Source organism: Pseudopodoces humilis, chromosome 21, assembly GCF_049639895.1.
Source record: "Pseudopodoces humilis isolate 2021_Gansu_Grassland_sample_001 chromosome 21, ASM4963989v1, whole genome shotgun sequence".
Lineage (NCBI taxonomy): Eukaryota > Metazoa > Chordata > Aves > Passeriformes > Paridae > Pseudopodoces > Pseudopodoces humilis.
Genome location: NC_142220.1, coordinates 3,205,951 through 3,217,985, shown reverse-complemented (window position 1 = coordinate 3,217,985; position 12,035 = coordinate 3,205,951). Strand labels below are relative to the sequence as shown.

Here is a 12,035-nt window from a genome sequence, read left to right as displayed (position 1 = left end):
TTGGGTCTCAATCACAGTTTTCTAAACAAATAAGGAAAAATACTTTGAACATATTAAAAAAAAAAAAAAAAAATATATATATATATATATATATTCCAGGAATGCAAAATAGCTGGGTTTAGGGTACATATGCTGAATTACATACCAAATTACCTTATCTTTTAAGAGCATGAAATTAAAGTTTCCACAAATAAAAATACTCAAAAAACAAAGTTAAGAAATGCCAAAATCTAGGTAGCTTGTTCATACCTGCTTTACCTCCATTTGCAGAGGCCTAAAATTAGCCTTTTAATGCTTAATCCCAGCTTTCCAGGGCTAGACTAGAGTTTATTTGGTGAAAGATGTAACTTCTAGACTCTGGCAAATATTTAGTGGAAAGGTGAATATGGGTCTTGTAAAGGTTCATAAATGCAAAGCAAGAGGCATAACCCTGAGTTACAGGTGACCCCATTGCCAAAGTAGTGTCCTTCCTTTAAAGCATCAGAGCTACAGCTTCTTAAAGGGAAGGACATTTCAGTGCTTAAGAATAAACCTACAACCTGCTTTTTCTTACCTTTCTGAAACGCTATTACAGATTTACAGGGGTCTTGTCCACTCCAAATCTTCATGTATTGAGTAGGAGAAATTTCATCTCAGGTGGAAAAAGTCTGGCCAAGTCACAAGACCTTGTTGGGCAACTTTAAGATAAATCTGCCCATCTGATTGAGGGAGTGTTTTTAAGCATTCTTTGAAGAAATATGTGGATTGGACTATTCAGTGTGCAAAACAAGAATTGGGAAACCTCTTAGATGAAGAAGTGACCTATCTTATGGCTCTGCAGGGGAAGAGATTCACAAATAAGTGAGGTTGGTTTTTCTAATAGAAGTTGTGTTACCACAGACTTGACCTCTCAAAATTATTTCCATAAGGCAATATGCAGATTGGTGCTTGGATTATTTAATAATTTCTGACATCACTCTTTTAAAATCCTCTGAGGCACCTATCTGGATGTTCATCATAGTGATATTATTGCAGTGAGTCTGCAGGGACTTTGGAAAAATACTTGAAATCAAAACCTTCCAATAAAGGCTTGAATTATACAGATACATGAAGTCTTAGGAAAACAATCCAAATTTTCCTTCTTGTTTTACTAATCAAAATAATCTTTAAAATCACTACTGAAAAGACAGTAAAATAATGTGCAAATCTTAAAATTTCAGCTTAACTAGCAAGATTAAAAGACAAACAGTGTCTCAAAAAGTTAAGTTTTACATTTTTTTCTAGGTGTTGTGAGCCAGCCACAAACATATAACACACACACCTTTGCCCATTCAGGCTCCTCTTTTAAAGTATCCATGTGCTGAGAATTTGAGAAAAAAGTCAGTGTTTTAAGAATTAACTGAGAATTTGAGAAAAGTGTCAGCAATCTAAGAATTAATTATATTATCATTGACATGTGACTTATGTTCTTTACATGTTCCTCCCAGGAAAAGACAAGGTAATGGTTTCTAAAAAGTTTTAAAAAACTTGTAATTCAAGCATGTAGTTGTTTATGCTAACTGGAATAATGCTATTTTTAAACTTTTCATGTTTTACCTTTCAGAAAAAGTATGGGCAAGCAGATGAAGACTGTAGGCATGGTATGCTTATTTCTTTTTTTATTACATAGTGTTATGAATTGCAGTCAGTTGTCTGAATTTTTAAAACTGATGCCCAGATTTGTTAGTTTGCTAGCAGTGTTTTTTTTTTCTTATTTAAAATTATGTATCTGCTTTATAATACTTTTTCTGCTTTTTTTTTTGTTTTCTTTTTTTTCTTTAAAGAGAGATCTCACTATTTTTCAGCTCAAGTACCACAACTCATGTCTTTGGCTCAGTGGTGCTATTTGGCTAATAGTTATTTTAGTGCACAAATGTAGGAAGAGTTGATAATGTCAGGATTCTCACAAAGGTAAAGACAAAAGACTGCTGATTGTTCCGCCTTTCTTCCCAGGGACTTGGTGGATAGTTTGCTTTGCATTTGGGACTTAGTTCAGAGAAAATCAAGATGATGCACGTTTGTTAAAGCTTCCAAATGTGCCTGTGTCACATTAAAGTCGAGCCTTTCATGTGTCACTGCTTGTTCAGTTGGGGTATTTTTGAAGGAATTAACCATCTTTCCTAATCCTCTGTTGTTCATCTATAATGCAAATTATTCAGAATTCACTGAGAACTCACTGAGTTTGGAAAGTGTTGGAACAGAGTTTATCAGTTAGATTTGAAAAGAAAAGGTGGGTAGATCCCGCCTTTTGAATTTAATTCTTTAACAACTCCTGAATGTTAAAGGAAGTTTTTTCAGGTGACAGTTTTGTTACACAGTCTGTGATCTACTCTTCTGACCTTCCTGTGCTAGCAATGATAATCTTTAAATTGTTCCTTTCTGGGTTTGTGGGTTTTATATTGTTTCAGATTTTTTTTTAATGTGTTTGTCTTCACTGATAGTCAAGTCGTAGTTTGGGGAATTTGTGGGGTTCTGCAGCCTGCTTGTAAAGGTCTGTAAAAATCGACTAAGAGAAATAAACTTGCTTTCTGTAGGTGTAAAATTAAAGTTTAATACCTTAAAAAAGTCTGTTTGTCACTTAATCAGTACTAGTCTTGAAATAGTCTAATATTTTAAAAAAAATTATTTTACCTTATTGATGTATGCTTGTTGAGGGGTGTAATATTGTAACTTCAGAGTTGTCTTTCATGATGGCAAATAAAAGCAAGAGACATATGGAAAGCTGAAAGATGGTTAAAGGGGTGGGAGGGAGAATGCTGTTTTTAATGAACAGTGTTCTCATCTATGAGCTCTGATGGGTTTGTCATAGGGGACAGGGGTGACTTTTATCTGTGGAACTTTCTCTTGGGGTGTGTGTGTCAGTTATCAGTATCTCAAAGGAACTGTCATGGTAACTGCTTGTCATCTCTCACTGGACAGGCACAGAAGTGGGTAGAATAGGACCATTGATCTCTGTCATCTTTTTAAAAATTAAATAGAAAAAACAGCCTTTAAATGTATATGAATTAACAAAGAAATAGCACCCAGATTAATGTTAATTTACTTCATTCATGCCAGTATATTCTGCACATATTATTTTCCAGATATAAAAAAATTTTAACTTACTAATGCCATATTTATGTGTATATATAAAAATACAGTGTATGTATTTATAAATATATATATAGACATATACACACACCCCTCCCATATTTTTATGACTATAAGAATGAATGATTTGGTTGTGGTTCTCCGTGATGTGTGGTTATCAATTGTAGCCCTGCACCTGACATTTAGAGTATCTGCATTGATGATTCCAGAAGGTCTTAGTTTTTATTTTATGTTTGGGTTATTGTTGGGCAGAAACAGCCTTAGCATGGACTACTTGATTCTCACAGGCTTTTTGTAATGGGAGAAGCTTTATTCAAGCTGGTGTTCTGCCTTTTTACAAGACTTGACATGTTGCACAGCTATGATGGGTTTATTTGAACCTGAATGATCAGTGTATTCTGGAATAGCTTTACGTGTTCTTTATAGTATGCTGCTTGCAGTGTTACTGGGAATGATGATAACTTAAAATCTGTTAAATTATTCCACAAATCTTTCCCAAGAGATAGTGATTAATGTGTTGCAACTTTTTCTGTGCAACTGTATGTTTTAGGTTGGTGATACTATGCAGATAATGATACGAGATATAATAATTGGAGATTTAATCTTTGAGATTAAAATAGCAAGCTGTCAGACATGTTAAAGCTATTTTTGGTGCTTCTGATTTGGGAAGTAAGTTCTATTTTTGGCAATGTGGTCTGTACTATCAGAGTGGTGAATTCAGACCAATCTTTGAGGCACTTTATAAAAATGGATTTAGTTACCATTGCAGTTTGAAGGGATTCCTAGTTGTTTTTATTTAAATGTTTTGTGGGACTATTTATTTATTGAGTCTTTCATGCAGTTTCTGTTAATGACGTGAATATTGAGTGAGGAGTTTTGATTTATTATTCTAAAATGTAATTCTGAAGTTGTGGTGAATGTGAAATTCCTGTTAGCACTAACAGGGGCTGTTTGCATCTGCATGAGTAGCAGTATAAACACAGATGTTGATGTTGCTTGCAATAACAGTTATTTTATAATTCCTTCATTTTAAACAACAGTCCAGCCTTCTTTTCAATTCACACACTTAGCTTGCTAAGCTTTTTAGTCACTCTGGCATTTTGTTTTTTGGACAGGTAATACATGTGATTAAGTGTTGTTGCAGCTTGTCTGAAGCACGTCTGTATCATGAAATAAATCCTGTCTGTGCTGGAAGTGTTCACAAAGTGTCTGTTTGGCACTGCTCACTGCTGATCCTGTGCTAGGAATATTCAGAAAGTTTTCTGTTACAGGGAGCCTGTAAATTACTGGGCTCAGACAATCGTTCCTATATGCCACACTTTGCAGCATAAGTAAATAAAAGCCCTTTTAGAGGAGAAGGAATTGCCCATAAGGAGGGTTGGCTATTTTTGGAAACGACAGGGCATGTGTTTTATGAGCATGAATGGATCTTCCTGAGCATGTTTGTGTTACTGAGAGGTTGTGTTGGTTGCTATTTTTTTTTTTACCTTTTCCATGAGAGGAGGTCCTTTGTGTCTGTGTCAGATATTTGAATTTACCCTTCCCATGTTTAATTTATGTCTATTTTAGCATGTAAACATGACAGCCTTTCTTCAACTTGTGCAGCATTTATTAGCTGGTGGGGGACAAGATCCAAGTTAATGTTAGACAACAGTGCATTATATTCACATCCAATAAGCCATAGATTTAACCTGAGCTTCAGACTTTGTTTTCTTGTTAAGTGTGAAGGAAAACTGTATATATGACTTAAATGGATGGTGTGCTGAGGGTAATAGTGGCTGATTTGTGTTGCAGTTCTGGGAGAGGGGCTGGCCAAGGGCGATGGATCTCTCCGGGCAGTGCTCTGCTGCATGCATCTCAAAGGGAAGCTGCAAATTGTGTCTAAAGTTCTTTCCAAATCACTGATGGGGGAATCACTGGTAAGTGGGTTTGCTGCAATCTACATGGTTTAAAAAATCAGTTTTGTATTTCCTTCTTTTAAAGAATCTGTTTAATAACAAACTTCCGACATATGTTTCACTGGCAGGTTGCAACAAAAATGATTGGTGTGGAAAAGATAAATATATGGGCACACATATGTTATCAGGATGCCAGGTTGTTGCATAACCAATGTTTCAGAGTTGTTGTGATTTTGAAGTTTTTTCACTGTTGGCCCTGAATCCTGAATCCTTAATATGAATGTAAAATTGCATATTCGTGTGTTTGACAAGAATAATATAAATCTCAAACTTTTGCTTGCTTATTCTAAATTGTACCTGACCCCATTTTTTATGGACTTCAGGAGTTCTATCCATTAAAGCAGAAAAAGTATTGATTGAACTTCTAAATAACTGGCCCATGATAAGTTGTAAGACAGTATAAAAAGCTTTTCAGGAAAAGAAAAAAAGCTTTGCATTTCAAGATGATAATAAAGGTTTGAGTTCAAAGCTTCTAAATTACCCTTGAACTGTTAAAACTTGTGAAGATGCTTTACAACCCAGACATGTAACTTCTGACTTTTATGTGACTACTTATATGGGAAAATTAGGGACATATATAAGTCTCTAAAGGATAGTGCCCTTTTAATTTCTGTAATCTGGATTAAATAGGCAGTTCATCAGCATGAACTGCTGGTCTTAATGCACCCAGAAACATGGTCATAGCTTGGTCAGACTGAGGGGAACGTGTGGCATCAGAAACTTGCAGGAGAACCTCTTACCTTGAGGTTGGATCCTGTCTCCTGTGTTTTGGTGCTTAACTGAATTAGTAGGTTGTTTTTGCGAGTTCTGTTTGTCTGTCTGGTTTGTATCCTGAATTCCCTTCCCCCCGGCCATTGGCTATTTTTACATAAAGGGTTTTTTTTCTTTGTTTAGCTGTTTTCTAATGAAAAAATGTTTCATTGAAAAATTCCTGGTGAGGTTGAAGGAAACTTGCCTTCAGGAAAAATTAGTAAAATGGTCTTATTGCAGGGAATGTGGAGTGCTCTTGTTTTGAGCTGTTGTTGTGCAAATAAAGGTACCTTTGTATGGAGTTCCAGAGTGTCATCCCAAAGCAGGGTTTGAGAGGTTTTTACAAGCTTTAGGTTGTTAGACGCAGTTGTTTTCAGTAGGAATATTAAAATCAGCAGCTGATTTACTGACTGTGCCATTGTCTGAAAGAAGTGAAACAAAGTTTTGGAATGAATTTATTGAAGAGTTGGAATCCATCCAGTTTCCTCCCCAGTGGCTTAAGAGAATGATTCTTGGTAACATTTTTTTGTTCTAATACATTTAAGCTCAACAAGTTCAATTTTCAGCCTTCTGCTGAAAAAGTGAAATATCATTTTGGAGAAAGCCTAAATGTGGGTTTTGTTAAGTGTGTAAGTTTTTAGCAAAGAGTAATTTCTTGTGTTCAGTAGCACAGTCAGAATGTGGAGTAGTTTAACAAATGTTGTAGCACTTAATTAAATTTTTCAAGAGATTATTGAAATAAACCCCACAGGTCTGGATTCCTTTAATCAACATTTTGTCTTACAAGAGTGTGAAATTGTTACAAATACCTATGTATTTCACATAAATTCAGTTTTGAAAGATTTTTACTTCAGTTGTACTTGACTATGCAGTTTGTCACATGGCTAATCTTTGCTTTTGAGGGAAAACTCCAAAAATTACAGTCTACATCAGAGCAGGAAGAGTTATGGAGCTGCAGAAATTAGCGATCTGTAAAGTAGATCCTTAAAAAGAAATGAATCCATCACTGCAACAGCAATGAAAGATTGTTATACTAATTCTTCAGAGCTGAAGTGTTGCAGTAACCATGGTATATTTTTTTCCTCAAGTTCTTAATACGGTGCTTTACTGAATTTCCCTGTATTGATAATTGCTGTAAGTCTAGTGCTGGTTTTGGCCAGTGTAGAATTCCCTTCCTCACCACAATGTTTACTCAGTTTTATTTAGTGTCATTTAAAATTGGTGTTGTAAGTCAAACTCATTTTTCCTTCTGGTGTTGAGGGGGGAAATGAACTTGGTTGCTGTGGTTTAATGCACATAATGAAGGTTTATGTGTTCAATAATTAATATTCTTTCTGCCCCCAGAACGGGATGGTAACTAAAGATCTCACACGACTGAAAACACTTCTTGCTGAAACAGAGGTAATAATGAGGATATTATTGGGAAAATAATGAGCAGTACCTGAAGCACCTGCAGGACTGCTTTCCATGTGTCCCAGGAGATCCAGGCTCACCGGGAACAGACTGGTTCAAATATTATTGTTCCTGCTGGTGTGTGTTGGTCTTTACCCACCAACCACTTCAGGAACTTTTCATCACAGTCTTGCAGGATGTATGAGAAAATAAAAAATGTTGATAATAGGATGTTGGCTCCTGAAGTAGCAAGTAGAAAGAATTCCAAGCATTTAGATCTGCAGCATTTATTTATTTATTTATCCATCGCATTTTTCTCTGTTGGAAATCAGTCTGAAGTAATAAACATGACTTCAGAAAATTTTGAGGAATATAAGTACATTCTCAATCACCTTTTTCTCTTTTTTTTATGTTGAAGGTCAAACTCTCATGTCTGCTGATTAAATCATCCCCTCTCTTTTCTTTCCTTATGCTTATTTATTTGAGCTTTATGTTTGATGTAAATTGAAAGATGAAAGACTTACAAATGCAGTTTAGTTTTTGGTGTTTCAGAAATTCACTGCAGTCCATGTTAAGCTGATTGCAGGGTGGAATTTGGTCTTGTAAAAATCTCTAAAAATTTTTTCTAATCAATTGATTCCGTGTTCCTGTCAGAATTCTTGTTATTATCAGAATCCCTGTTATCAGCAGGGCTTGTGGCTGGAAGTAATTTCAACTTATGATTGATATTTTTTGTAATAGTTGTTCTAAAACCCATTTTGACGGCAGTTCTTGTTGATGAAATTGTTTTGTGTTCCGTTATAACTGTGGGCTTTTTTATATAATTGTAGGCAGCTGGTAAAGTACCATCAGGATATCATGTAGAAGATTTAGAAGAAGGTACGTAACTCAATTTTAAAGCTACATAATTTCCTAGAGAGAAGACTCGGAGCCTGCTGAATTCTCAGTGCTGCATTGCAGGCAAAAAAGCAAGAAAGGGGCTTGACTGTTGTAATGAGTCCCAGTGAGGTGGAATTATCTCAGTGTTGACTGAATTTGGAGGCAGAAGTTTCTGTTTATTGACCAGGGGGCTGTATCAGAGCCTGCACTGTTCTGCAGATGGTTTGAAATTCGCATTCATGACCTTTGCTCTAAATGAGTTTGTCATGGACTGTAAATCAGTTTGGGGGGGTGTGGGGTAATTTTGCTTGTGTTCAGATACACCTTGGGTTGATGCTTAGGGATGTGGATCCCTGAGCAGATGCTGTGTGACTGGAAAACAGAGAATTAAGAAATAACCACGGTTGTGTCCCGGCAGGGTCACGGGATGGTTGGCACTTCCGCCCCCCTCCCAGGGGTGTCACGAGCAGTGAAGAATACACACTCTGTAAAAGGTAAACTCTTTGCTTCATGCTAACCCCCTCCAAGGGAGCAGAATGGTTCCTCTTTCATTTATCTGCTGACAGAATGATTAAGGGGCCAAGAAAGTGAAGGTGCTTGTTAGAGCAGGAGTTGGTTGACCTGTTCACAGGTTTTTGGAAGGGTCAGTTTATCCAGCAGCACTTCAGTTTGTAGAATGGAATCACTGACTCAGTTTTCATAATACAGTGGTTTGACAGGCATTTTTCTAGTGGCAGGTCAGCATCTTTCTCCCCTACCTTTTTGAATTTGGATGATTTCAGAGATGTGAAAAGTTCCCCAGGCAGCAGTGTAAGCAGACTGAAGTCAGGTTAAAGTACTGCCTTCTTATAAATGAACTTTGTTGACAGATGGGCTTTGTCTTCAGATAAAAAAAGTAGAATTTCCCTCAGATCTCATTCTTTTCCCTTTTGCATAAACTCAGATACACAGAGAAGATCCAATGGCTTGTATTGGTGTTTCTCCTTGTCTCTTCCAGTCATCTGGTCAATATTGCCTGTACTTTGTGTTGTTAATTGTCATTGCTCTACATAAAACTGTATTAATATATATGGGGAGGAACCATCATTATGCACTTGATTCTGCTGTTTATGTAACTAATGCAAATTATTTTCAAAAGCTCTGACCTGCTTTTTAAATGACATGACTGAATTGCTGATTTTGAGCTGCTTTTGGCATGGTTTTCTAGAGATGCTAAATCTTGGCAACTCTTCTTGACTCTTAATCATGTCTGGTGCTTATTCAGCAATTTAAAAAAAGCAGATATTTACAATTTTTAGCTTGTGGTGATCTTTTGTTGAGTAACATCTATCCCATGTTTCCAACCATTGCTCTGAAACATTTTTCCACTGAAGCTGTAATGAGCTTTATGCTCATTGTTAACCCTTCCAGTAAGAAGGATGTGCCTTGCTCAGCAAATCCCTGTGAACAGCATCATTCTGTCCAGGGACTGAAGATTTTAGTTCCTTATGAGGAGGCAGTTGCAGGTACTGAGTATGAATTTTTGAAGCTCTGGTTTATTTTTCCCTTGTGTGCCATAAAGCAGTAGGAGTGTAGCATATTTATTCTAGATAATGAAGCTATGGAATTGCAGGAGATATTAAATAAGAAATTAAAATTGAGGGGGAAAAAAAGTGTTAAAAGTATGAACAATGGGATTTTGGAAAACCTGTATAATGCTGAGAAATTTTAAAGTAATATGCTTTCCTGTTAAATAATGAAAAGGAAGCTCACTTGATTTTAAATCTGCTATGTAGGTTATAAGAACAGGTCAGCAGTTTTTTATGCATGCACTCCATTTACTTTAGGAAGCAAAAATCATAATTGTACTTTAGCATTCTAATGCAGTGCTGAATTGGAAAATTGACAGTAAGAATACTGAAATTGACTGCAAAGAAAAACATTTTAATTTAAAATATATTAAGAAACATACCTTGAGAAGGCCTTTAGTGGCATGGTGTTATATATCATGTTTATTTTGTTTGCAATTTGGGCATGCTAACTTTCAAGTACATTTCTAAAAGGAAAAGCATATGCTAAATCAAATTATAGATGCAAGTGTGACCCAGATGTGCAGGTACTTGTGCTGCAAGGTGTTCATGTCACAGTCAGGTGTGGCTTGGTTTTGTCTCACAGCTTAAAGTTCACTGTTTAAATTGCATTATATAACACATGTACTGTGGAAATAATTCAAACATCACATTTTTTAACTTTTTATAGTTTTGTTTTGTAAAACAAACAAACAAAACGGTCTCCTGGCCTAATTTTATTCTGTATAACCAATGCTTTCCTAGTAGCTTCAGAACTTAAGCATCTCCCCCTCTTTTCATTTTCATTTTGTCATCTATTTTTTAAGTGCTTCAGTTTTGAAAAACGATGGAGCTGCAGCTATTGCCTTGTGGTTTTTAATTAATACAAAGTTAAATTATAAAAATAATTCCCAAGTTATACAGGCATTTGCCCAGACTTGCAGTAAATTCTGAGAACTAGAATGCTTCAATTGTATACAGGCTTTTGGAATAGTATTAATTTGATGCATCAGCACATGCCATTAAGTGGAAAATATATTTCTTTAAGAAATTCTTAGTGTGTGCAAGAATAGATCCTTTTAGTCTAATACACCCTTTCCAAAGAAGAGGATAAAACCTTTTCCTAGAGGTTTCTGTGTAGGTGTATTTAGTAGAAGGGACCATGTGATGTCACTGTTGCTCCAGGAAAAGCTGCTGATTGAGTATTTATCATCTAATAATGTAATCACTGGAAGAAATTATGCTACATCTTTCCTTTGCCCTTGATTAACAGGGGGCTTTGTGCATATTAATACAGTGCCTAGTCATTTCAGGGATGCTCTGTGATCTCCTTGTGTTAATTGCTGTACAACACTTGATTCTGTTTTCTTTAAAGCTGGAAATTTCTTAAGACTTCCATCCCCTGTATTCCTAAGAAATCTGATACACATTTCTGGGCTTTGCAATGAGAGAAGCTGCTGTCTCTCTTTGAAAATGCTGTAGGAAAATATATATTTCCAAATTAGTTCACATGGACTAAACTGCCTGTAGTTTTGTGAGAGAAACTTAAAGAATGCCCAAATGTCCTTCTGGCTTTACAAGTAAAATTTTGATAAATTTATTATTTCTATTTTTTTTCTTTCTTTTTTTCTTATTTTTAATTGGAGGTTGAAAAGTTCAAGGTGTAACTTTTTTTCTATTTTATGTAGATTTTTAGAGCAAGGGATCTGCAGGTATGGTGCCCAATGTACTTCAGCACATTCCCAGGAAGAGCTGACAGAATGGCAGAAACGATACGCTTCCCGCTTGATCCGATTGAAACAGCAGAAGGAAAACAAACAGTGCTCAGGCAGTTACATGGAAACCCTGATAGAGAAATGGATGAATTCGTTATCTCCTGAGAAAGTGGTAAGGAAAATATCCTGCTTCTCTGTGTGCTCATGTTTAAAACTAACATGAGCCAGGTTTTGGCCCTGACTATCAGAGCTGGTCAAATCAAGAGAATTCTTGAATCTTGTCTTGAGTCAAGACAAGAAATTGTCCAAGCAATTTGCTCCCCTTTCCATCCTGCCCTAGGTCTTCTTGCAAAGAGACTTCGGCTGATTTGTGGGTTAATCACAGCTTGTTCATTTTGCATATTCACTATTCCCAGTGTAGGATGGGTCAGGCAAGTTCCATGGTATTGTTCCAGTTCCCTGACTAGATGGCAGAACTTCTTAAGATGGAGAATAAGTGGTAAAGGCTTCACAGCTTACTGGGAAATACTCTTACTTGTGTGTGGCTCCTTTTCTCTGCTTGCAGCTGCAGGCGTTGGTATGAAGAGCAGCCAATCCCCCAAATACTCGAAAGTGTTTGAGTACCAAGGAGTGTGGGATATGGATATGATCAAAGTTAGCAGCTCTTTGGAATTAGAAAGAACATT

General features: G+C 36.2%; 1 protein-coding gene across 5 annotated transcripts in view; it reads left to right on the top strand.

Annotated features, from left to right (window-relative positions):
- HELZ (helicase with zinc finger) overlaps positions 1 to 12,035 on the top strand; it is an 85,529-nt gene that overhangs the window by 17,434 nt on the left and 56,060 nt on the right. For 4 of the 5 annotated variants that reach the window (XM_014255757.2, XM_005526665.3, XM_014255755.2 and 1 more), the window contains exons 3-8: positions 1,583 to 1,619; positions 4,903 to 5,027; positions 7,161 to 7,217; positions 8,039 to 8,087; positions 8,506 to 8,581; positions 11,323 to 11,521. In XM_014255757.2, coding sequence (XP_014111232.1) covers positions 1,583 to 1,619; positions 4,903 to 5,027; positions 7,161 to 7,217; positions 8,039 to 8,087; positions 8,506 to 8,581; positions 11,323 to 11,521 — 543 coding nt within the window. The remainder of the gene's footprint in view (positions 1 to 1,582; positions 1,620 to 4,902; positions 5,028 to 7,160; positions 7,218 to 8,038; positions 8,088 to 8,505; positions 8,582 to 11,322; positions 11,522 to 12,035) is intronic. The other variant, XM_014255758.2, reaches the window with a different exon arrangement.